The 26396-nt window shown below is 35.3% G+C and overlaps 1 protein-coding gene across 1 annotated transcript in view; it reads left to right on the forward strand.

Moving 5' to 3' along the window:
* UCHL3 (ubiquitin C-terminal hydrolase L3) overlaps positions 1 to 26160 on the forward strand; it is a 50161-nt gene extending 24001 nt beyond the window's left edge. Inside the window, exons 7-9 of the mRNA XM_044249885.1 lie at positions 18134 to 18209; positions 25281 to 25339; positions 25943 to 26160. Of these exons, the coding sequence (XP_044105820.1) occupies positions 18134 to 18209; positions 25281 to 25339; positions 25943 to 26026 (219 nt within the window). The 3' untranslated portion in view covers positions 26027 to 26160. The remainder of the gene's footprint in view (positions 1 to 18133; positions 18210 to 25280; positions 25340 to 25942) is intronic.
* The last annotated feature ends 236 nt before the right edge of the window (positions 26161 to 26396 follow it).

The raw sequence follows: 26396 nt of genomic DNA on the forward strand, positions 1-26396 counted from the left end.
TATAGTCCACTTTTGTTAAGAATCTGAAATTGGCACTTTCTGATTTTTTTCTACATTTACTTTCTGCACCTCATTTTCTTTATTCCATTCCAACAAGACTTAATGTTAATCTTTTGGGCAACTTCATTTTATTTCATTCTTAAAATTGAGAAATTCTCTGTAACACCTATCCTAACTTCTTATACTTTTGCCTCCATCTCTTCTCCATCTCCATCTTTTTTTATTGCTGTCATTCCTTCTGCCTATCATTACCCAGATAGAGGCATGATTCAAAAGTATAGGTAAAGTTGAGTGGAGGAGCTGAATTTGAGGGAGGGAGTACAAATTAGATTTAGTCATACTTGGGAAAATGTTATTGGAGTGGTTCTTTTCATTCCTCTATTTTCTTTTTTTTTAATTTAAATTCAATTTAGTTAACATAAAGTCTGTTACTAGTTTCAGGGGCAGAATTTAGGGATTCATCAGTTTCATGTATACCCAGTGCTCATTACATAAAGTGCCCTCCTTAATGCCCATTACCCAGTTACCCCATCCTCCCACCCACACCCCCCCCAGCAACCCTCAGTTTGCTCCCTGTAGTCAAGAGTCGCTTATGTTGCCTCCCTCTCTGTTTTTATCTTTTTTTTTTCCTTCCCTTCCCCTATGTCCAACTGTTTTATTTCTTAAGTTCCACATATGAGTGAAATCATATGGTATTTGTCTTTCTCTGACTGACTAATTTCACTTTCCATAATACCTTCTAGTTCCATCCACATCATTGCACATGGCAAGATTTCATTCTTTTTGATGGCTAAGTAATACTCAAACACTAACACCATGTCTCCAATCATGTAATCAGTTATTTACTATCACTAAAAAATGATTATAGATAGATTAAATTAGTTGTTGAAGGGTAAGAAATGTAATTACTACTCTATCCTGTTTATGCTTTTCTTCCTCCCTTCTTAGGTTAACAAGTGCTTTGTCCTAAAATGGATCAAAATATTCTTTTCTTTCTTCATCCTCTTATTTATTTATTTATTGGGTGTTTTTTTTTTTTTTTTGACAATATGAGGGTTTTGGAAATGGAGATATTAAGCTATTACTTATTTTAAAAGAAAATTCTTAGACTGAACTCAGGAATGTACTCTTTCAGATCTTACTGGCCGTAACCCTTTATGTAAAAATGTCTTCAGCAATAAACTAGAGTTAAGGTTAGGTTTGAGATGGTGAGGTTTTTCTGTTTGTTTTGTTTTAAACGCTATTTTTCCAAAATGGAGGATAATGCTAGAATTTAAGATTCTTTTCATTTGTAATAAATGAAAACCTATTCTCACATTGCCAAAAAAAAAGGATTTCTGAGAATTCATTTGGCCAGTTTAACAATGGTAAGGTTGAATTTAATATGACATGTACAGATATAAGTCATTATTGTAATAGAGATTTCTGCCATGGAGAATTATAAATTGAAGTGAGAAAACACAGTTGTTAAAACCAGTAGAGGAGGGGGGCCTGGGTGGCTCAGTGGGTTAAAGCCTCTGCCTTTGGCTCAGGTCATGATCTCAGGGTCTTGGGATTGAGCCCCACATCGGGCTCTCTGCTCAGTGGGGAGCCTGCTTCCCTCCTCTCGGCCTGTCTCTCTGTCTACTTGTGATTTCTCTCTGTCTAATAAATAAATAAATTCTTAAAAAAAAAAACAATAAAGGAAAAGTCTTTTAAGACATTCTTAAATGTGGGCATCTTGATTTATTAGGTGAGCAAAATGAATACATTTGCCATCATGCAGATTTTCCATGGACTATATGGTGGTATTTTGTGATATTTTGATATCTAGCCCATGTTTCACTTTGACTGCTTTGACTGGATACTCTGTAGGAAAGTTTGCATCTTTTGCATGAATCTGGTTTTACTTTCCTATTTTAAATTTGGACCTTACATTTAGTGTAATCCAATGTATTGTATGGATAGTTACTAAAAAAATCTATAGAACTCCTTTTAGAATTAGTTTATGATTTTTTATTTTAAACTTTTCAACTTGTATATAGGCGTACGTGTTCTCATGCATGTGCACACATGTGCTCATACCTGTATGCACACACATTTATATTTTACTTCTTTTCATAGCATTTGGCGGCCCTAGGGAAGTTCCTAATTCTTTTCTGTCCGTAGGCCATTTTTTAAAACTCAGTGGTATTTCTAACATCTGAAAGGACGTATATCTGAAAGGATATACATTCGGGAAGTCTGTAAAACAGAGAAGGGTCGCCCTCTCTGTAAGAGGCATGGACCTGGCCAGTCAGTTTGATTCTTGATGCTTGGCATGAAATAAAGCTTTGCTTGACCTTCAAAAAAAAAAAAAAAAAAAACTATGAAATTTGATTGTGATCAAGTACAAATTTTATCAATGGGTCGATAAAAGGGATCATGATTTCTAATGATCATATAACAAGAAGCTAAAATTAGACATGCACAGATATAGGTTTTATTTTATTTTATTTTATTTTTTTAAAGATTTTTATTTATTTTTTTGACCCACAGAAGTCACAAGTAGGCAGAGAGGCAGGCAGAGAGAGATGGATAAGCAGGCTCCCTGCTGAGCAGAGAGCCAGATGCGGGGCTCGATCCCAAGACCTTGAGATCATGACCCGAGCTGAAGGCAGAGGCTTTAACCTACTGAGCCACCCAGGCGCCCCCAGATATAGGTTTTAAAGCCAAAAAATTCTCGCTGTGAGGTGACTGGGGATGCTTGGAGTTGGGCATCATTTTGGGTGCCACAGTGTTAATAGAGGAAGTTTTCTTTGTAACTCTTTAGTGTCATTTATGGGTGAATAAAAATAGAAATTGAGGTGCTTAGTAGCTTCCAAATAGTCTCATCTTCTTCTTCTTTTTTTTTTTTTTTAAAGATTTTATTTATTTATTTGACAGGGATCACAAGTAGGCAGAGAGACAGAAAGGAGGAAGCAGGCTCACCGCTGAGCAGAGAGCCCAATGTGGGGCTCGATCCCAGGACCCTGAGATCATGACCTGAGCCGAAGGCAGAGGCTTACCCACTGAGCCACGCGGGTGTCCCTATTCTCATCTTCTTAATTCTTACTGCTTTTGAAAGTATGTTTGCCATCTTATTTTAATGATTAGTATAGTTATACTGTACTAATCCTCTAAATTCCTTAAGATTCATATATGTTACCCCATTTTATTGGTGGAAAATCTGAGAAATTACTTGTTCAAGGTCACATAGCTAGTAAGTAACCATGCTTTGAAGGCAACACAATGTATACGTAAATCAAAATCCTAACACAAAAAAGAAGAAAGGGAGGATTTTTAATTTTAAAGATTTGTTTTTGTCCTAAAAGCAAACTTAAATACAGCTAATAATTTTTTATTTAAATTCAATTAATTAATATATAGTGTATTATTTGTTTCAGAGGTAGAGTTTAGAGATTCATCAGTCTTAAACACTCAGTGCTCATTATATCACGTAAGCTCCTTAATGTCCATCACCAAATGACCCCGTTCCCCTCCAACAACCCTGGAGGTTTGTCTCCCTCTCTGATTTCTTCTTCTGCTTTTCCTTCCTTTCTCCTTTGCTCCTCTGTTTTACTTCTTAAATTCCACATGTGAGTGAAACCATATGATAATTGTCTTTCTCTGATTGACTTATTTCTACAGCCAATTAATACAAATATGTAATGCATTATAACTGTCCAGAGTTGTGCTGAATACTTTATTCCTTGTTACCCCTATATCTAAGTTAGCTCTTAGTAGATATTTCCTTATATTAAACATAAAATCTCACCCATAAACCAAGATAGTCTTTTGATTATCATATCATGTATATTTCAGAAAACAGTAATTATTTTAAGTATCTACCAGCTAATGATTACTTCATGTTCAGAAAATTACATGGTTATAATGATATTTTTCTTAATAATAGGATGCCCATTAAAATGAGAAGATGTTTTGGGTGTAAGCCAAAATCTACTTCGTTTATTTTAGCATTTTAGAATAATTCAGATTTGAGCACTTAAATAACCTACCAAACCCTGATTTCTTTTCCTTTTTTTTTTAAATTTAAGATTTTATTTATTTATTTGACAGAGATCACAAGTAGGCAGAGAGGCAGGCAGAGAGAGGGGGGAAGCAGTCTCCCCACAGAGCAAAGAGCCCGATGTAGGGCTCAATCCCAGGACCCTGGAATCACGACCCGAGCCGAAGTCAGAGGCTTTAACCCACTGAGCCACCCAGGTGCCCCCAAACCCTGATTTCTTAGTAGACAAATTCTTTTAGGCAGACCCCCTGCCCCCTTTTTAACAAATGTCTGTATCATTTCTTTTTAGCCTTTATAGTATTTCTAATTCCTTGGTTAATGTTAAACAGTTTAAATCTTTTTTTCTTTTTTTAAAGATTTTAATTATTTGTTTGACAGACAGAGATCCCAAGTAGGCAGAGAAGCAGGCAGTGAGAGAGGAGGAAGCAGGCTCCCTGCTGAGCAGAGAGCCCAATGTGGGGCTTGATCCCAGGACCTGGGATCATGACCTGAGCCAAAGGCAGAGGCTTTAACCCACTGAGCCACCCAGGCGCCCCTAATGTTAAACAGCTTAAAGAATAGTCTTCATTTTTCCTACACACAGAAGACGTGTATTAGTTGAAAGAAGGTAATTTTCCTTTTTAAAGGGACACACACTCTCCACCTTTTTATTAAAGGTTTAGATAATTTCTTTTTAGTCTTCATGGTATTTCTTTTTTTTTAAATTGTTATTAAACAGTTTAAGGAGCAATTGACTCATTTTCTCATATACAAGGTAACATGCATGTTACCTGTGAAGGAAAAGTAATTTGGCCTCGTAGGACCCAGGAATTTTGGTTCTGGGTTTTTTCTTTTTCTTTTTTTTTTTTTTCTGAACTATTTATAAGTTTTGGAAAACAAATTTTTGAATTGTGTTTGGAGAATACAGATAAAGATAATAATAGATTTCCCTCTCTGAATCAGATAAATTAGTTGACAATTGATGGGTGAGTGGATTTGTATGTAATGAGAACACTGAATTTAGAGCCAGGAGTCATGTGTTCTGCGTCTCGCTTTGACCGTCACTAGTTGAATGCTCTGGGCAAGTCAGTTGAGTCCTTTTGCTTCTGAATATTAAAAAACTCCAACATTGTCGGGCGCCTGGGTGGCTCAGTGGGTTAAGCTGCTGCCTTTGGCTCAGGTCATGATCTCAGGGTCCTGGGATCGAGTCCCACGTCGGGCTCTCTGCTCAGCGGGGAGCCTGCTTCCTCCTCTCTCTCTGCCTGCCTCTCTGCCTACTTGTGATCTCTCTCTGTCAAATAAATAAATAAAATCTTAAAAAAAAAAAAAACCAAAAAACTCCAACATTGTCATGATATACTCACTCTCTGTATTTTATTTTACTATTTTTTTTGGTGTTTTATTTTTAACTCTGAGGCTTTAAGTCGAAATGAGAATGCTTATAAATCTCTTAAAATGAATGTTTATACCTAATTCTAATTTATTAAATTCCTAAGAGTTTTGCAAAGACCAAAACATTTACTCTGCTTTTAAAATGCCTGGGGTTCTGAAAAGTCTATTCTAGATATTTCCAAACATCATGTAATAAAGAGATAGATTTATAGTATATGCGAAGTGTTCTGTATACATAGGTACATTATATGGTTGCATTACCCACACAGCAGAGGGGATGCAGGTTCAATGTTAAAGTCCTGGCAGATGTTGATGTTTTTAGTAATTTTAGTGAAATACGTAATTTTTAGCAATTTTGGATTCCTCTACCAGAACTGAAAAACCGAGGGAATGAGCTCTTTATTATGACTCTTCTGAAAGATTCAAGAATAAATTATACATATTTGATCTTTTCCAATTAGTATGGAAGACAATGAAAAATCAGATATTTAGTCTCAAGATTCAGTTTACAGTTTAAATTTTCATATTTTGAAAGGAAGCCTATCTTGGCTTCTTAAGCATTTATATTGACAGTTAATATGAAAATTTAAAAGTTTGTGTAATTCTTTGTAATTCTAGAAAGAAAGCCTAGGAGTTTTAAGAATCCATAATTGCATACTTCATATCAAAGTTATTTCATCTCTTGAAATGATATTACTTGACAACCTTTTCCTGAATTATCATATAAATTTTTATTAGAATTGAAAATATATATGATGTACACTGTTATGTCTGAAATTATGAATTAGATTATCTTTAGAAATCATGTTATTAGAGAATATATATATATATTGTGTTCATTTAGCATTAGGTAGAAATAAATATGACTAGACTAAACATTTAGAATTAATGCTTCTTACGTTTAACATCTTAATATGTTCACTTATTTATTAAAAATAATAGTAAGCTGGCACTTAGACTATAAAATAGTAGCAGCTTTCCTGCCCAAGACCTTATCAAGGTGGTTAAAAGTAAAACAGTCATAATACAGTATTGTACCATCCTATTTTTTATTTTCTACAACATAAAAACATAGCCAGATACAGACACACATGCATACAAACTTAAAGTGTGGAACTCATTCCACACGGTATACTTTTTTCATTCTTTTCTCTTATATAAGTTTACATTGGAAGATGTGAGGAGTAAAAAAGGCTAAAATCACCTATAGATAATCTGATAGAGCTTAGACAACAATTGTATCTCCATTTTTAAATAGAGAGATCATTTTTAAATAGAGAGATCATTTTTAAATGATCATAATTTTTACCTTATAGGGTTACTGTGAGGGTCTATGTCATCTGTAGTTTAGAACATCTGGTATATAACGATAGTCACAAAATGTTAGCTATTACTATTATTCATTGGTGAACATATTAAAGATACTTGTGTGAACATATTTATAGCGTAGTTTGTAAATGTAGAAAACTACAAACAACCTAAATATACAATTATATATATATAATATATATATAATATATATATATTTATGGTTCATCTATCTAACCATATTTAAAAAATATCTTACCTTGAAAAATAATATAGATACATACTTATTGGGGTGGATAGATGCCCAAAATATATGGATAGTGAAAAAAGCCACATGAAGCGTATGATCCCTTTTTGTAAAAAGAAAAAAAGAAACAGAATGCTAAAAAATTTTAACAAATTGCTAAAGGCCAAGTATAGACTAGTATATAAATTATAAAATTGCTGTAAGGGGCCCCAAAAGGGAAGCTCTCATTCACTCCACAAACCTCACTAGTACTTATAAGATAGACTAAGGACAAGACTAGAGAGAGACTTAAGGTACAAACCTGAGGAAGGGAGCAGTTTCTACTTCGGCTAAGGCTTCAAGCCTTGGTTCTTTTCCCTTACAGAACAAAACCTAAAGATGCTAGGACAAAAAACCTTCTTTGGGTAAGAGGATAGATAAAACAACCTTTTTGGGGAAGGGACAGAAAACAACGAGAGAAATAGTCGAAGGAGAAAAGCCTGGTTCTTGATACCAGGGATAGACAGACTAGCTATAATGGTAGAAGCAATGGCTAAACCAGAATAATAAAGAATATTTCTGCCTTGCCACCACTGAAGACCAGTAAGCACCAATAAACAAGTGTCAAAAGTGTGTGAGTGAGTCAAGAACAAGGAGAGAGACCTCCGAGCCCATGCTCTGAGAAAAAGCCTAAAGCTGTGGGTGGAACAAGAACACTGAAAAAGAAAGCATCCAACAGTCTAGCTGCTACCCTAAGCACAAGGTAATGCTAGATGAATTTTAAGCTGGTAGGTTGCTGAGGTTAACCGTAGCACAATAAAACAAACCAGCTCAACTCCTGACTAGACTGATTCAATTCCACACACTAAAGGTGTAGCAGAAGAGGTATGCCCATTCTCAGGCATAAAAAGTATTTACCTCAGTCTGCTCTTACACAGGATGTATAACTTTTAACCAAAAATTACAAGACAAAGAAGAAACAAGAAAAACAACAATACATTGTTATTAGACAAACCAGTCAACAGAATCAGAGTTGGATATGATCCAGATATTTGATCTGTCAGATATAGTTTGAAATAACTATAAATAATATGTTAAAGACTCATGAGAACAAAGTGGACATGTACCAACAAAGAGGGAATATCAGCAGAGAGTTGGAAACTATAAGAATCAAATGAAAATGTTAGTAATGAAAAATGTGGTATCAGAGATGAAGAATTCCTTTCATGGGTCCACCAACCAGTAGACTTCACAAAATTGAGGGGAGAATCAGTAAATGTGAAGACACATCATACTCATACTAGACCACAAAAGTAAAATATACTGCTGGTGGTAGGGGGTACCCAGGGCATCCAAGAGTTGCAGGGCATTTCAAATGATCTAATACATGAAAAGAGAATCCTAGAAGGAAAGAAGAGGCGAGGGTGAGATGGGAACATGGGACAGAAAAAATATTTCAAGATCTAATGGCTGCTTTTCAAAGAATAATTAAAGACCTCAGATCACAGCTTCAAGAATCTCAAAGAGCACTAGGTAGGATAATACCCCTATCCTCCGAAAACCAAACACACATATACACTGAGGTACATAATATTCAAACTACTGTAAATGAAAGATAAGTAGAAAATGTTCAAGGCTTCCAGAAGAAAAAGATAAGTTAGATACAGAGGAACAAAGATAAGAATTACAGCAAGCTTCTCATGAGAAATTATGCAAGGCAGAACACCATGGAATGATATTTTTAAAGTGTTGAAAGAATTAGAACAAAAATATCTTTCAAAACTAAAGGACAGGGCGCCTGGGTGGCTCAGTGGGTTAAGCCGCTGCTTTCGTCTCAGGTCATGATCTCAGGGTCCTGGGATCGAGTCCCGCATCGGGCTCTCTGCTCAGCAGGGAGCCTGCTTCCCTTCCTCTCTCTCTGCCTGCCTCTCTACCTACTTGTGATCTCTCTCTGTCAAATCAATAAATAAAATCTTAAAAAAAAATAAAAAACTAAAGGACACATTGAAACAACCCAAAATGATTCATTAGCAGCTTACCTGTACTACAATTTGGAGCTACACAAAAACTTGGGGAGGGCTGGAAATGGAACAAGGGAAGGTAAATGTAAAATAAATTTTATTCTTTTAAAAAATTGCTTTAGAAGATAACTGTCTAAATATAAAGTAGTAGCTGTGTATTATAAATTTATAGCATACATTAAAATATATGGCATTAGCACAAAGGATGGGAGAAAGAATTCAGAATACTGCCATAAGGCTTTTAGATGACATATGGTGTAATATTATTTGAAGGTGCACTGTGACAAAAGAAACATTTTAAACCCATTTTAGACAATTACCGAGAAAGAACTATAAGCAATAAGACAATAGTACATATAAAATGGAATAATAGAAATAATCCAAAAAAAGGCAAAGAAAGAACAACAAAGAACAGAACAGATGGTGAAGTAGAGTGCTGACAAGATGATAGGTTTTAAGTCAACCACATCAGTGATTACATGAAATTAATAAAATATAAATGGTCTTAATGTAAACCCATCAATTGAAAGAAAGATTATAATTGGTAAAAAAGCAAGAACACAATTTATATGTATCTACAAGAAAGTCACTTTAAATGTGAAGACTTGGAAAGATTTAAATTAAAATAATGGGAAAAGTTACAATGAAAAAAGCAACCAGAAGAAAGCTGGAATAATATTGAAATTAGGTGATATAGACTTCAGAACCAGGAATATTTTACAGTGATAAAGGACATTCTAAAGATAAAGAGATCAATTCACCAATAAGATATAAAGTATGTATTTGTAGCTGAAAATAGAACCTCTAAATATATGAGGCAAACACTGGGAAAACTGAAGGAAGAAATAGACAAATGCACAAATATTTGGATATTTTGGCAGTCTCCTCAGTAATCAGTAGAACAGTAGACCCAGAAAATTAGTAAGACCTTAACATAGAAGACCTTCACAATGTTACTAAACAATTTGACCCTCTTAACATTTATGAATATTCAATCCCCAAACAGCTTAATACACGTTCTTTTCAAATACACATGGAATGTGCACCAGGATACACCATACCCTGGATCAGGAAATTAACAATTTTCTTAAAAGTTGAAATCATACAAAAAATGTTTTCTAGATTAATGAAATTAAATTAGAAATCAGCAATGAGAAATATCTAACAAATTCCCAAATATTTAGAAGTGAAACAATATACTTTTAAATAGTTCACTGGTCAAAGAGGAAGTCACAAAGGAAATTAGGAAACATCTTAAATTGAATAAGATTTTTAAAAAATCAGGGGCGCCTGGGTGGCTCAGTGGGTTAAGCCGCTGCCTTCAGCTCAGGTCATGATCTCAGGGTCCTGGGATCGAGTCCCACGTCGGGCTCTCTGCTCAGAGGGGAGCCTGCTTCCTCCTCTCTCTCTCTCTGCCTGCCTCTCTGCCTACTTGTGATCTCTCTCTGTCAAATAAATAAATAAATAAAATACTAAAAAAAAAAGATTTTTAAAAAATCAAAATATACAGGTTTCAGGTAAAGCAGGAACTGGAACTCTTTAACATTATGTGCTTATAGAAGAGAAAAAACAGTAGTTACAGAAAAATCAATAGCACTAAATGCTTACAGTAGAAAAGAAAAGGCAAGGATTCAAGATAAATTCATAGTATTAAACGCTTATAGTAGAAAAGAAAAGATATTTTCAAGTCAGTAATCTAACATTTTACCTTAAGGTAGTAAAAGAAGAGCAAATTAAACCCAAGTCAAACAGAAGGAAGAAATAATAAAGATAAAAGCAAATATCAATGAAATTCATTATTATACTAAAGATCCTGGCAGGAAAGCAAGAAGAGGAAAGGTCATATGAGTTAGAAAGGAAGAAATAAGTGTATTCATAGCATGATTTTTTTATGTAGAAAATTGTTTATTTAAACATGGGGGATGGAGACTGTTGAAATGTTAATGTCTTAAAGGACAAGGAAAGACTGTCGGAAATATTCCAAGTTAAAGGATACTGAAAAAACAGGACAAGTAAATTCAGTGTACCTGTTCCTAGGTCACGAGGGAAAATGCTCTGAAAGGAATGGATAGGTCAACTAACAAATTAAAATATGGGCAGACTAGACAAGATATTATAGCAATCTAAAATTATGAAGGTGGTAACTACACTGCTGTTATGTAAGAGAATTCTCTTAGTCTGTAGGAAATACCTTAAGGGTAAAGGACCATGATATATGTAACTTACCCTAAACCCCCAAATGGTTCAGGAAAAAAATTACATAGAAAGAGCATAAATGCAGAGCGAATGGGAGCTAGGATGCTGTGGCCAAAGAGTTCCGTGCTTCCTGCGCTACTTTTGTTTTTGCAACTTTATAAGCTTGATTTTTTTTTTTAAAGTTTTTAAAAGGTTTTTCAAAAATGGCAAAAGAAGGTCAATTACACTTGAAGGGAAACTGCTTTTCTCCCAGTAGGAAATTGTGAGGGATTAGGTAAGGTCTGCTTATAGGAAAGAGAATGTTTGCTTTTTGCTATAAAACACCATGCCACAAACTCAATATTCCTCTCCTGGAATGCAGCTCTCCTTGTATGCAGCCATCCACCTAGGCCCTCTGTGTCGCCCTCCCGTGAGCGTGAGCGCATGCAGACCCGTAGATGATCGTGCTCCTGGCTGTGCTAGAAGTCAAGTCCCTTTTCTCTGACCCAGGCATCCCAAGTCTTCTTCCAGCATCCCTGGAAAAGTAACAGGCCAGCTCTTTTGATTGAAAGGGTAAAATCAAATCCTAGACCCGGCGGTCTAGTTCTGTGAATATGTCTTCCTCGTCCCTATTTTCTGTTCTTTTTCTGACACTGAATTCTTGACCAGGAATCCCTTTCCCATTTCACCTCCCCAAACCTTCCACATTCTTTCGGTATTCACCTTCCAGTTCTATTTCTAGCTTAATAATCTCTCCTTCTTGCTCAGAAGATTGTTGTTTTGTTCCCCTGCTCATTAGTCATCTCTCCTTCCCTTTCTTTCTTTCCTCCATTTCTTTTCTCTCTTCATCCATTTTTCTTCTTTTCCCCATTCTCTTCTTCCCTTTCTTTCTCCTATTTTAATGTAGTCAGATTGAATATGTCAAACTTCTGATTAGACTGTGTCTGTAGGAGCAGACCATTTACTCCTGTATAGAGCCAAGAGGATTTATTTATGTATTTCTGGTTGACTGGTTCTTATTAAGAGCCACTAGTTTTTTAAACCCTTATTGCAGTGATAGCTTTATTTTAGGTTACTGTACTGTTCCCACAGATTGAAAATACTAAGAAGGATCACAGAATTTTTAGGGTTGAAAGAGTCCTAGAAATCATTGGGGAAGACCCCTTCATTTTCCTAAAGAGAATAAGTCATGGTTAGTAAATATCGCTTCCCAAGGACTCCTAACACTACTGTTATTGCTGCTTCTCACTATGGTTATTAATGATTATAATTTTTTCACACTGCCTTAAACTTTTTTATTTCATGTACTGGTAATATTTATTGGAGGTAGCAATCATAAAATTAACATTTGGATTACCATTAATAAGTTACTTATTGTAAGCATATGCCTTTTGTGAAAAACTGTTGGGCCAGATTCAACCTTTGTGGTTGCTTGAAAGCATGATTCTCAAAATATCTAATTTTAAGAGGATTGTACCTCTCCTCATTAGAATCTGGTCTATTAAGTTAGTTATAAAATCTTTCCCTTGGAAAATGAGGGTCCACATCAAGGTGATTCTACACAATGGATTCTAGAACCAGATTTCCTGTATCTGAATCCTATCCCTGTCACTTGCTAGTATAATGGACTGGGTTATATTATTTAACCTTTGTGTGTTCTGATTCCTCATTTGTAAAATGGGAATATGGTACCTGTCTCATGGATTGCTGGGAGAGTAAATGAATACATAATGTAAAGTGCTTAAAAGAGTGCCCAGGACAAAATAAATGGTACATATTTTAACAAACACTGTTGATTAGTGAAAGATGGCTAATAGGCTATGGTAGTTTCCATTTAACTTGTCAGTGTAAGTAAAAGAATACTTAATGCAGGTTATCAGCTTCAGAGGATTGCTCTACTCCTCTTTATATTTTAAAGGTTTTTTTTTTTCCCTCTTAGAGCTTATTCCCACTAAAGAATTCTTTTCACCACTGCCTGTCACCATATTGTTTTCTTCTACACAGTATTCTTTGTATTTTGTATGTGTTACATGTTGTGTGTTCTGTGTGTGTGTGTTCTGTTTTATAAACAATTTGATGTGATAATTCCATTATTAGTGGCTTTTAAATAATTCCATGAGACTGTGCTACACAAATGAGAATAGGTAAATATTTTAGATGTATCCTTACAGAAGCTATGGCATATAACCTTATACCTTAGTTATATATTTCCACTTTATCCAGTTTTAACCAACATTCATATATGATCCTTTTCTAGATTATGGTTGATTAAAAGTACTAGACCATATAAAGACAAATATGACCATACGTTGCTTTTAAGAAAAAAAATGATCGCCCAGTAACGTGGTCTAAGTAAAATGTTCTCTTTTTTAATTATGTAGTCCTCCTCGCCATCCTCATCACAGCCTCATTCTAGCCACTGCAGAACGAAGGCCTCATCATTGTGTCACCATGCATCCCTGCCCTGGGTCAAACGTAACCATGTAGGCCCTGCAAAAGCTACCAGTCCATCTCTCCGTCTTCGTCGCTGGCGACCCTTCTTACGCCTACCATCTATGGGTCTCCATTCTGTTGTAAGTGTAGTCAATCTTCCATCTCTTCTTCCAGTGACAAGGATAGTCCATTTTTTTCCTTACACTTCTTCAGTCTTCAAAGTGCTTTTCTCTTGGTTCACTCAACCATTAGCTTTTTCTCCCCCAATAAGATTGCAAGCATACCTCTATGCTTTGCAGTCTAGCTTGACTTTCACCAGTGCCTCGGTGAACATTCATCTTCCCACTCCATATCCCGCCAGCATTAGGATGCCTGCCTTTTGATGAATACTGATCGACATTCATGACAATGTTTAAGTTCCTGTCTGTTGTTAAAGTGAATATGTATTCTCTTAACCTTCATCTCTCTGATTTCATTTAGTTGACCCAGGTCAACAAATGCTGTGTACCTTCTGCGTTCTTTGCCATCTCTTTATTTTTTTTCATGTTTCTGAACATGACTATAGTCTCTTGTCATGCTCTGGGGTCACTTTACTTACTCTATCCTTAACCTAATCCTTCATGGTGTAGGGTGTTCATCTAAGCTATTTTATTCCCTGAGGTGTCTCAGGTACTTGGTTTAATCTTGATCCAATCTTCCCTACCTATTCAGTTTCTAAAGATCTTTTTCCAAGTAGGAGGTGAAGATTTTCTCCTTGAGAATTGCTTCCCACAAATTTTATGATTTCTCCTTCTTAGGTTGATGATATTAAAAACTATTAAAAAGTGCATTTGTTCTTAAAATCTTGCCAATTATATTAAATGTTGAGGTTGATGATGGAATTCTAATAATTCTCATGATTGAAATAAATTGTAGGGTTAGGCAACTCCAGCTCTTTTCTTTCTGATGTTTGAGATTGTTAATAGCAACGACTGTGGTTTGGCAGAGTCTACCTAGAAATGCTGTATCTGAAAGATTTGATGTATGCTCTCCATTTATAAGAAACTTGATGCTTCTGGAAATCCTAACTTTTGAAGCCAGAGGAAGTCTGATTCCTCGTACATTTAATGCTAAAAAAATTAAAAGGTGTCAAACATTCTTTCTTTCCCTTTATTTACTCTTCCAGAGCTAGACACAAACTGTGAAGTAGTCTTGACATGTTTCCTTAAATATCTGTTTCTACCAAATGTCAGTATGGTCATCAAAATAGCTTTTCATTTATGCTGAGTATCAGTCAATAAACTGCTGTCTATCTCATTTTCCTCATTGGATCACAACATGCATTTGCCATTTTTTTTCATTTATCGATTTAATATTTGTTGCTTCCCTACTGTGCCATACACTGTTTGGCATAGTAGGAGATAAAAGGTGAATTGATCAGAGTAAAACCCCAATTTTGTAAATTCTATCTTGGGCAAAATTGATACTAAATATGATTGATTCCTTAGTACTTTTAAAATATTCTAAATATAAGTGAACATATCATAAAATTGGTGTTTCCAGTTTTATATGATTTTACATAATTTTGATCTTCACTCTCCATATTAATTCTGTTGCTTTATAGCATCATAAGTATTTTCATAGCATAGCATAGATTCTAAACTACCCCACCTGAGTTTGAAACCAGATTCTATCACCTACTATCTGTTAAACTGTTTTTTTGAGAATAAATGAGTATATTATCTGTCTCATAGAGTTTACATGATGATGAAGTTGGTCAGTACTTTGAAGGCACTTAAAACAGTACCAGTGCCTACAAGTATAAATTAAATTTAAAATGTTATTTTCAACAATTTGAAATTTATATTTAGTATTTATTTCTAATTGATTTATTATATTATTTTTAGTTGTCAGAGATAATAATACATGTATTGTAAATTAGGGACCTTTGTTAAAAAATATATATATATGTATATGTACATATATATATAATCTGCCTTCTTGGTCATGTTTTGAAATGGAAGACTTCGACTTTATTGGTCTTGTTTGAAGTGGAACAATTTTGAAGCAGTTGGATAATTGCAGATTTTAGACTCTCAGACTAATGAATCTGATCAAAGGGAAAGGCTCTCAATAGGTACCAAGGTTCTGTGAAAGGCTTAGAAGTTTTGAGCTTTACTTACCTTTTATAATAATAGTTTGAAGGCTTTTCATGCCCTCTTTAGAGCTGTATATTTTTAGTATGCACTGTTGAATAGAAGGTATAATGACTCACCATTATGAGTCACTAGTGTTAGTGATTTCTTATATTTGTGATAATGTAGTATTAATATTGCGAAGTTACATAATGCTTTTATAGCACTTAACAATTTACAAAATACTTTCATGCATTTCATTTAAACTTTAAAACAGATTTAAAAACCTAGTGTACACAGGGTCTGATACATATTCAGGTCTCTCCCCACTTATACTCCTTTTTCCTCTAGCGTGGTTGTATTTACTAACACAAAATATGAAAAATCAAAGCTATAAGATGTATTTTTTTTTAAGAAGAGATGGTGTTAAAATAGTTTATAATTTTTTTTTAAAGATTTTATTTATTTATTTGACAGACAGAGATCACAAGTAGGCAGAGAAGCAGGCAGAGGGAGAGGAGGAAGCAGGCTCCCTGCTGAGCAGAGAGCCCGATGCGGGGCTCGATCCCAGGACCCTGGGATCATGACCCGAGCCGAAGGCAGAGGCTTTTTAACCCACTGAGCCACCCAGGCGCCCCCCAAAATAGTTTATAATTTTTGAAAATTAAAATACTTGATATCCTATTAGAGAATTGTCTTAAATTGAGTAAATGAGTAATGAGTAAAACAAAACTCTTTTCTAGTTGGGTAAAAAATCATTTCTAGTACTTTTTTGTTACAGATTGAATTTATACTTTGTAGAGTTGCCTAGGTTTAGCCTTGAAAAATTGGATTCTCTTCTGGTTATTAGTAAACTGAGGATATTGGATTTGAGTGATCAGTAATACTTTTTGATTCTCTGACCAGGAAAGTAAGGAAACTCATTATCACTATCTTTAAATATTTGAAGAAATATCATGTTCAAGAGGGATTAGACTTTTTTCTAGGACCATGGAAAACACTGGGAGACATATATTAGTCTCAGTATGAAGGATAACTCAGCAAAACTGTCCAAAGACGGAATGGACTGCCTCAGAACCTAGTGGCAGTCCCCTGTTCTCCTAGGGGCCACTGCAAATGGGGCTGCGCGGGGGAGGAGGCTACTACTGGAGCAGCAGCAAAAGTAGATCATTTTGATTCCTACGAACAGTGGAATTCTTTGATTTTTCAATTGAAGTTAGGAATACCTAGTTTGCCATATTAATGTTATGTTGAGATTCTCTCCATTCATAAATGGAAGGAAATATGAGATTAGATGAGTCCCTCTATCTGTACGTGTTTTAGAAATATTCAGTAAATCCAAAATAGTAATCTTTATTCTGTCGCTTTCTATTTTTTGCATCTAAACACTTCTTAAAGCTGTTGTTAAAAAACTACTTAAAATTATAAAATTATCTGAAGGTGAAAAAGGTATAAACTTTACATTTTAGACACTATTGTGTTACAGGATGTTAACATGAGATGTGATTTGACTTACGCCTTTTTAAAATATTTGCCTCTAAAATTTCTGCTTGCATTTAATAGTGATTGTATTTTATTCCAGACCATTTAAGATTTGATATATAGCAAACACACAGTGTTAACTGGGCAGTTTACTGCATACCATAGTGCCATTTAATCATGTATTGATTTTAGGTAACTTATTTACATTTCTAAGAAATGTAACAGATATTGCTTAATGCAAATCGAATTTGGTAAACTAAAAAAAAAAGAAAACAACAACAAAAAAAACTAGGTGTACTTTTAATTTCAAGTAGTTCACTAAGAAAGCAGGCAAAAAATCATAGATTACAGTTAACTGCATTTTAATTTGCTTTTATCTCCCCTCCCCTTTACTCTTTTGGGCTAGTTTCCTGCATTTATTCATTTTTAAATGTTTTGAATCTATGATAAACAATGAGACTTGCTTTATTCTAAGACTGTATTACATTTTTCAAAAAAGAGATTGTCAAGTTCAAATCATTAAGAATTCACTTTCTTGATGTCTTAAAATTTAGCATGGAAGGAGTTTAACTCTTACACTATTAATTTTTTTAAACTTTGTTATTTCAAATATCAAAAATTAGACAAACGAGTTCATGCATTCATTTCATTCAGCAAGTATACATTGAGCATCTCCTATGCTTCAGGCGTTGTGCTAGGCACCAGGGCTTCTGAGGTTGAACAATATTAAAGGTTCTTAGATCAGTTGAGATTAAGAAAGATATGCTTTTAGTCGATGTTTTCCTGGTTGATGTCCTGAGGTCATTGTCATAAATGTGGTTGTGTTCATTCTTTGTCTACCATATAAAAGATTAATAAACTTTGAATTATATTGGTTAAGTGTTCTCTCATATCATTTCATATTTGTATGTATTTACACGTACTTCATTGATTTGACTACTAACGTGCATCATATGTATTTTCCCTCCTATTTCAGGCACCAAGTATAGATGAAAAAGTAGATCTTCATTTTATTGCATTAGTTCATGTAGATGGGCATCTCTATGAATTAGGTAAGAACTATTTAAATTTACTCTGGGGAGGGAAATGATAAGTGGGAAAGTCTCAATGATTCACAGGACTGTTGATGTTTATTGTGTTTAATATTAATTGCCCTATAACATTGAATAGAAATAATGAAAGTTTTCCATTTAAGATTTTTTACTAGAAAAAAATAAATTTTTTTGATGTTTGAATAAGTTATAATTCAAGAAAGTATGCATACCTCCTTTGTATTTCAAGCAAAGCAGGGAAGTAAAAATCATAGGAAACTCCTATAAATCACTTCAACATTCTTTACTAAATTATTAAGTTAGTTATCATCAACATCTGGATGAACTATCTTGATCTGGAAACAATTTTTTTTTTTTAAGATTTTTTATTTATTTATTTGAGAGAGAGAGAGCATGAGAGGGGAGAAGGTCAGAGGGACAAGCAGACTCGCCATGAAGCTGGGAGCCCGATGTGGGACTTGATCCCGGGACTCCGGGATCATGACCTGAGCCGAAGGCAGTCACTTAACCAACTGAGCCACCCAGGCACCCCTGGAAACAATTTTTAAAATATAGTGTACTATTCATAAAGACTAATTTTTGTAATCACTAATGAGTATCACTAGTTTTTAGGTTTTTGTACTATCTCTTTTTTTTGCATCTGATTTTTTAACTTTACAGGAGTCTGTGTTTTCTGGCAGCACTTCCCTAAGGCATATGTCAAAGTAGTCATGATTAATTATTTGGCATTTTTGCCTAAACCTGCACTTATTTTTTAGAAATTTAACTGTAGGTAGGCTATTTTGGGGAGTTTGGGAGGAGATCCTCATAATTTTAATCGATCCATTCAGATATAACAAACTTATTATGATTCTTTAATGGCTGGTATATGGTACTTATTGTGAGTATTGTGAGTCCTTCTTGTCCTTTTCCATGAGATTTTCTTCTTAGGTTAAAAAAAGTCAAATAAGGGGTGCCTGGGTAGTTGAGTCAGTTAAGCATCTGATCCTTGGTCTTCAGCTCAAGTCTCAGTCTCAGGATTGTGAATGCAAACCCTGCTTTGGGCTCCATTCTGGGCATGGAGCCTACTTGAAAAATAAATAAAAGGAAAGAAAATAAAATAAATTAATTCAATTTAATAAAATTTTTAAAAAGCCAAATATAAAGAGAAGTCTTTTTCAATTTCTAGGTACCATGATTTTTAATTTTCTTTCTTCTTACTTGCTGTCTATGTATTAACTTGCCACTTTGATTTTCCTCAGCTTATTTAAAAGCATAAGAATTCTGAAAGACTTCTGTAACTGTAAATGAGGTCTATAAAATTTAGATAGATTTTATGTTTGGAATATAACAACAGAATAATACACTTAATTAAAAAGAAATGGCTCTATTAGAGGGGACAAGGAAAGTAAAAAACATAATTTTGTAGAAACTTACAACCCTGAGGGTTTTGTACAGTAGTAGAGTGATCTGAGTTGGAATCAAACTGAAATGAAAAGAACACATCGTTACGGACACATATGACAGACCTGCAAGGCAGTGTGGAAGACCAGCTCTGTGAATTCAGTCTACAGAAGTCTGTATCTAGGGGCGCCTGGGTGGCTCAGTGGGTTAAGGCCTCTGCCTTCGGCTCAGGTCATGGTCCCAGGGTCCTGGGATCGAGTGCCGCATGGGGCTCTCTGCTCAGCGGGGAGCCTGCTTCCTCCTCTCTCTCTGCCTGCCTCTTTGCCTCCTTGTGATCTCTCTCTCTGTCAAATAAATAAATAAAATCTAAAAAAAAAAAAAAAAGCTGTATCTAGAGATAAGATATAATAGTGATCAGGGATTTCACACATCTGCCTGATTGCAGGAAGCTGAGTTCCTACTTTGAATTTTGAATAATAAAGAATAACTGGTGGGAAGAGAAGTAAAGAGAGTGCTGAGACTTGCCAGACACATTTTGTTGACTTTAAGAAAGTACACTTAGGAAAGGCTAGAGAAACGGTAAATATGAGCCATAACCGGAAACTATGGAAATGATGATGACTTTCCGAATGAGAGACTTAGCAGTAGAACAAACAGTAACATCAGAAAGATATTTAGCAAGAAGAAATCTCTGATCATCTTAATGGGAAGGCATTGACTAATGCATTTGGTTAGCTAGCTCCCTGAGCTCAGAGGCTAGAAAGGACAGTTAGAAGGGAAGATGTATATCAAGAGTAAGCTATCTATGAAGAATGGTTTTCTTATAGCATGCCAAGATTAGTACAAAAGGATTTTAAAATTGGTTTGAACACCAGAAAAGGAAGACCATGAGAAAAGAAAGACAGAACCACTGAGGTCTTGCTGGTCAGGTATTCTTTAGTAAGAAGAATGATCACAGCTGATAGAGGATCGGAGCCTTTGGGGGATTACATTCTTTAAATGAGTTTAAAGAATTTCAGAGTTCTAAAGAATAGCAGTACTCTTTTATTTTTTTTTTAAAAGATTTTATTTATTTATTTGACAGAGAGAAATCACAAGTAGATGGAGAGGCAGGCAGAGAGAGAGAGGGAAGCAGGCTCCCTGCTGAGCAGAGAGCCTGATGCGGGACTCAATCCCAGGACCCCGAGATCATGCCCTGAGCCAAAGGCAGCGGCTTAACCCACTGAGCCACCCAGGCGCCCCTAGCAGTACTCTTTTAGATGCTATAGAGAACAAGGTACAAGACAAATGAAAATGGGCAGTTGCTGATTCACTGCAAGGGAGATTGGCAGTAACACTGATGCGGATTCCTAATAAATTCTAAAGGAATGTTGAGCAAGAAGACTATTGAGTTAGTGAATAGAAAACAGTGACTAAGAGAACAGCATAGGTTTTTAAGGAAAAAAAAAATCATTTTGAAGTAGCCTTATTTGTTTAAAAATAAGGCTATGTGATTGTAGACATGTGCAAGTTAATTCCTACAAGACAATTATTCAACAAAGGATACTGGGTATCTTTAATATATTTATTCCCTACTAAATTGTAAAGTTAACTGATGAAAAGAACTGAGTTATTCATCTTTTTGTTATCACCCCTTCCTTTTCTTTAGGGCTTCATGTCATTAATGGCATATGTAGGGGAGGAAAAGTACATGTTTTTAAGTAGCTATAATTACTCTTTACGGATAAATTAGAACAATGGATTTGGTAGTGAATTCAGAACTGATTGAATCATCAGATTAGAAAACTGATAACTAACAATATATCTTCTCCCTAGACAGGAGTACTCTGAAACATTAAAAAAATTTTATTTTGAAATAATTTTAAATTTTTAGAGAAGTCATAGAAATTGTATACAGAGTTCCCATAAACCTTTTACTCAAGATTCCCCAGATTCAATTAATGTGTCTGAACCATTTGAAAATAAGTTGCAGACACAGTGACCCATTATTCTTTAATATTATTTCTATATATATTTCTTTAGAACAGGTGGACACTCTCCTACATAACTATAGTGACTGTCAAAATCAGGGAATTAACATATTCCCTGTTGGATATGGATATCATGTCTATAATATGGATATACTGGATATGGATATCATATCCATATATCCATATATGGATATATCATATCCATAATATGGATAATCAATCCATATTATGATTGAATTCACAGACCCTATTCAAATTGTTCTGATTTTTACAATATCCTCTGTAGGTTCAGAATCCAATTCAGGATTGTGTGTTGTATTCAGTTGCCACATTTGTCTCCTTGAATCTGGAATGGTTCCTCAATCTTCTCTTTTCTTTCATGTCTTTGACATTTATTTTATTTTTTAAAAAGATTTTATTTGTTTATTTGACAGAGGGAGAGATCACAAGTAGGCAGAGAGGCAGGCCGAGAGAGAGGGGGAAGCAGGCTGTCTGTTGAGCAGAAAGCCCAGTGCAGGGCTTGATTCCAGGACCCTGAGATCATGACCTGAGCCAAAGGCAGAGGCTTAACCTACTGAGCCACCCAGGCGCCCTGTCTTTGACATTTATTTTTAAGTGTACAGTATACATTAAAGTATACATTTATTTTTAAGTGAGATTATTTTTCAGTTTGGGTTGTCTGATATTTCCTCATTATTTATCTAATTTTGGCACATACACCACAGAAGTGGCACTATGTTCTCAGGGCATCATTTCAGGATGCTCGTCATGTTGATTTGTCCCGTGGCTGGTGATGGTGACCTCTGTCCTTTGGTCTAGGTTTTATCTGCATTTCTCCATTATAAAGCTAATGCATTTGTTAAACTTATTAATATGTCAACATGTTATAGTTTTTAATAAATAAGTAATGAATAAATATTTTATCAGGAGATACTTTGAGCCTATGTAAATGTACCATTTCTCATTAAGCCTTTATCAGATTTAGCATCCATTGATGATTTTTAATTAATTGTCACTATGATGGTTGCCAAATGGTGTTTAAAAAAAAAATTCCTCCAACATTAGAAGCTTTCCTTTTTCCCCCTCGTTCATTCATTCATGTCAGAATGGACTCATGGATTCGTATTTTATGCAAGAGGGTACATACAGTTCATTATCATCATTTATTTTGATGCTTAAATTTTCCCAGACTTGGCCTTGAAGGGAACCCCGTCCAGCTGGCCCTTTTGACCTTTTGATAGGTTTCTGTCATTCTTCAAGCACTTTCTGTCAGGTAGAATAAGATGTTCTAGTTTCATCTTTGGTTTTCTGTGCCCTGGCTCTGTTATTCAGTTACTTCTCCATAGAGCCCTGGTTCTGTGGAAAATGGTATTTAGAACCAATATCTGGGTGGTAGGTGTGCTCATTGCTACTAAGATATCATTGCTCTTAGGCCCTCTCAGAGGACAGAGGTAGGAAATGTTTGTATGTATTAGAAAAATACACTCACGTACATATATATGAATATGAGTATAAACATACCCACAGTTACCTGTTTATATATTAAAAAGCATTCACCTACAGTAGCACTTCTAAATCTAATAGCATATAGTTTATTCTAGTGTTCTCCATTACCCTTTGTGTATTTCTTGATTTACCCATTCCTCTTGTATATAAACAAGCTCTCAGCCACCCCAGCCTGAAAATCAGACCCAGACACAGTGCTCCCTGCGCTTTCCCCTCCTCCCCCAGCACACTGATCCTGGCCTGACCCAGTCCAGACAAAGAGCAACAGCTCTGCAAAGTGGGGAGCCACCTTCTTTCTGATGCTTTGCAAATTCCTGAATCCTGCACTCTTTCTCTGCAGTCTCCTCATTAAGACTGTTGTGCTCTGCGTGGGTTTCCCATTTGTGAACTGGCAGAAAGCTATTACTGTTGAGCTCACATACAAACTCCCAATTTCCAGATGTCTAAGAACAACCTTTTCAGCTATTTCTTCCAGCTTTTTCGTTGTTTCCAGTGGAAGGCGTCACCCGGTATCAGTTATTCCAGCGTGGCCGGAGGTAGAAGTAGCCTCAGTGCTATTTCTTCATTTCCCACAAGGAAGATCAGAATTTAGCTTTCCAGTGTCACCCTTGTTCCTTACCCACCCTCCCAATCTTTCCTTTCTCCTAGTCTCCCAGTTCTGCTGCAGTTTTAGTATTATGACCACAGAAACATTTATTCTTAGCTGAGCCATAATTAATGTACTTTTTAAAAACCTTGAGGTGCCTGGGTGGCTTAGTTGTTTGAATGTCATGGTTCAGGTCCTGATCTCAGGATCCTGGGATCGAGCCTCGAATTGGGCTCCCTGCTCAGCAGTGAGTCTGCTTCTCCCTCTTCCTTTCCCTCTGTGATCTCTCTCTCTCTCTCACACTCTCCCAAATAAAAATAAATAAATAAATAAATTTTTATTTATCCAGTTTTAATAATTGTCTCATTTTGCCTTTTGGTTTGTTTGGTTAATCTTCCCTTATATTTTTCTTTCACAGTGGTATCAGCCCAGCTCTATCACTGTGAATGTATATGGATTCAGACATTTTTACTACATTTGGAAGCCATGGAATTATAAAGGGATTGCGTTTTATGGATTGAACTTGAAATGTCTTTTTTTCTTTTCTAAAGATTTTGTTTATTTATTTGAGAGAGATAGAGAGCAAGAGAGTGAACATGAGCAGGGTGGAGAGAGGGAGAAGCAGACTCCCCGCTGAGCAGGGGCTCAATCCCGGGACCTGAGATAATGACCCCAGCTGAAGGCAGACACTTACAACTGAGCCATCCAGCTGCACCACGAAGTGCCACTTATGAGATACAGGAGGTTAAGATTTGCAGATAGAGTAGAGTATCAGTTAACTTTGGGTTAGGACGAGTTTATATAATATTGGACTTTTTCCTTTTTCCTTTTTTCATAGCATTCATTAAAGTAGTAGTTTATTCAAGATGTTTATAATTGTGTCTAATTAACATTGGTGGTCAGTGAAATAGCCCTAGGTTATTTAGATTGTTGGTCTATACTGCTTACTACCTTGGTTGTAAACAATTATTATTATACATTACTATATATTATATATATTACTATATAAATCTTGTGGTGGTTCCCTTTCATTGGTATAAGCATGTCAGTCTTGGGTACCTTCTGATTTGAAATAAGTTTTTTCATATTCCCGAAGGTAGAAACTAGGGTTGTTGCTTTTTAAAAACTGACTTAGTTAATTTTGCATTTTTTCAAGAAATTAAAGCCAATGTTTATTTCTTTTCTTTTTTTTTTTTTTTAAAGATTTTATTTATTTATTTGACAGAGTGAGATCACAGTAGGCAGAGAGGCAGGCAGAGAGAGAGGGGGGAAGCAGGCTCCCTGCTGAGCAGAGAGCCCGATGCAGGACTCGATCCCAGGACCCTGAGATCATGACCTGAGCCGAAGGCAGCGGCTTAACCCACTGAGCCACCCAGGCGCCCCAATGTTTATTTCATATAAATTCTTTTTATGAAGAGAATTTAGGCTTTCAAACATGGAAGCAAGGTTCTAATAACATTTAATATAAAGAATACTGATAGCACATTTAAAGAATTTATTTTAGGATATATCATTTTCAGTATCTTTTAACTTTCGCCTCACTTGTGGGAAGAGGAAAATGGAAGTTGGAAGTACATTATCCTGTATAAGCAGCTAAACCTTCAACTGTTTATTCATTTTCCACAGATGGACGGAAACCATTTCCAATTAACCATGGGGAAACTAGTGATGAAACTTTATTAGAGGTAACAATAAAACTTGTTGGCCTACTTCAAGTGTTATCAATGTTCTTGTTATCTTTAAAATATTTCTAAAGATCACTTGAATAACATTTTCTCTGCATTTGAATGCTTCTGTGTCCTTACCCTCTTGAGAAAATCCAAAAAGAAAATTGAGTTAGTGTTAAAAATCTACACCAAATGAAGAGAGTTTCAGAGTACTTTTTGTGAACAAGTGTCAAATTTCAAAAAGATAAGAATAGTATTGAAAGAGTGGCACATCTTTTCCCATATTTCACTGATTCCAAGATACCACCATCTTTATCTTGATCCTGATTTTAGAGATTTTTAGATTTATGAACAAATTGTGTGGCCGAGATAGTAATTTTCAAGTTAAGTTTCTGTAAAATATTTTAAGAAAGAACACTTACTGTATCTTCAAGTTTTGTACTGAGGAAATTAGGCTACCAACCATTCACTCTTTCTGGTCTGTGCTTTAAATTATTTTGCATTTGGAAAAAGACATCTGCACTAAAGATTAGTATGAATTGGGAAAATATGAAACATTTTTCATTTGAAAGGAAAACACAAGTTTATAAACTGAAAAATTACACATTTTTCCCCCCATAGGATGCCATAGAAGTTTGCAAGAAGTTTATGGAACGTGACCCTGATGAACTGAGATTCAATGCAATTGCTCTATCTGCAGCATAGCTTGTCAGTGACGGAAACACCAAATACTGTATTATTTGCAACAAAAATTAAATTTCCGCTGCCACACACTAACTCAAAAATTTTGATATTTTCATTAACTTGACTGATTAAACTTTATGTGAATTAAACTTTGACTTAATCTGCGTTTTATTTTTGTCCCACGTTAAAGCTGTCATTCTTTTCTCCCCTTTGTTTCTTGTGAACGACTTACCTTGTCTGGGAACTAGTGATAGGCTTCTTATTCTCTTAAATTTCATGGGAGATTTTTGTCTTGGGCACAGGTACAGTTTCCATCTGCATAGTGTAAATATATGACACACCACATATTTTGACATACTCCCTTAACAAGCAGTTGTGGAGTGTTGACTTG

The sequence above is a fragment of the Neovison vison genome, chromosome 5 (assembly GCF_020171115.1).
Source record: "Neovison vison isolate M4711 chromosome 5, ASM_NN_V1, whole genome shotgun sequence".
In the NCBI taxonomy this organism is placed as follows: domain Eukaryota; kingdom Metazoa; phylum Chordata; class Mammalia; order Carnivora; family Mustelidae; genus Neogale; species Neogale vison.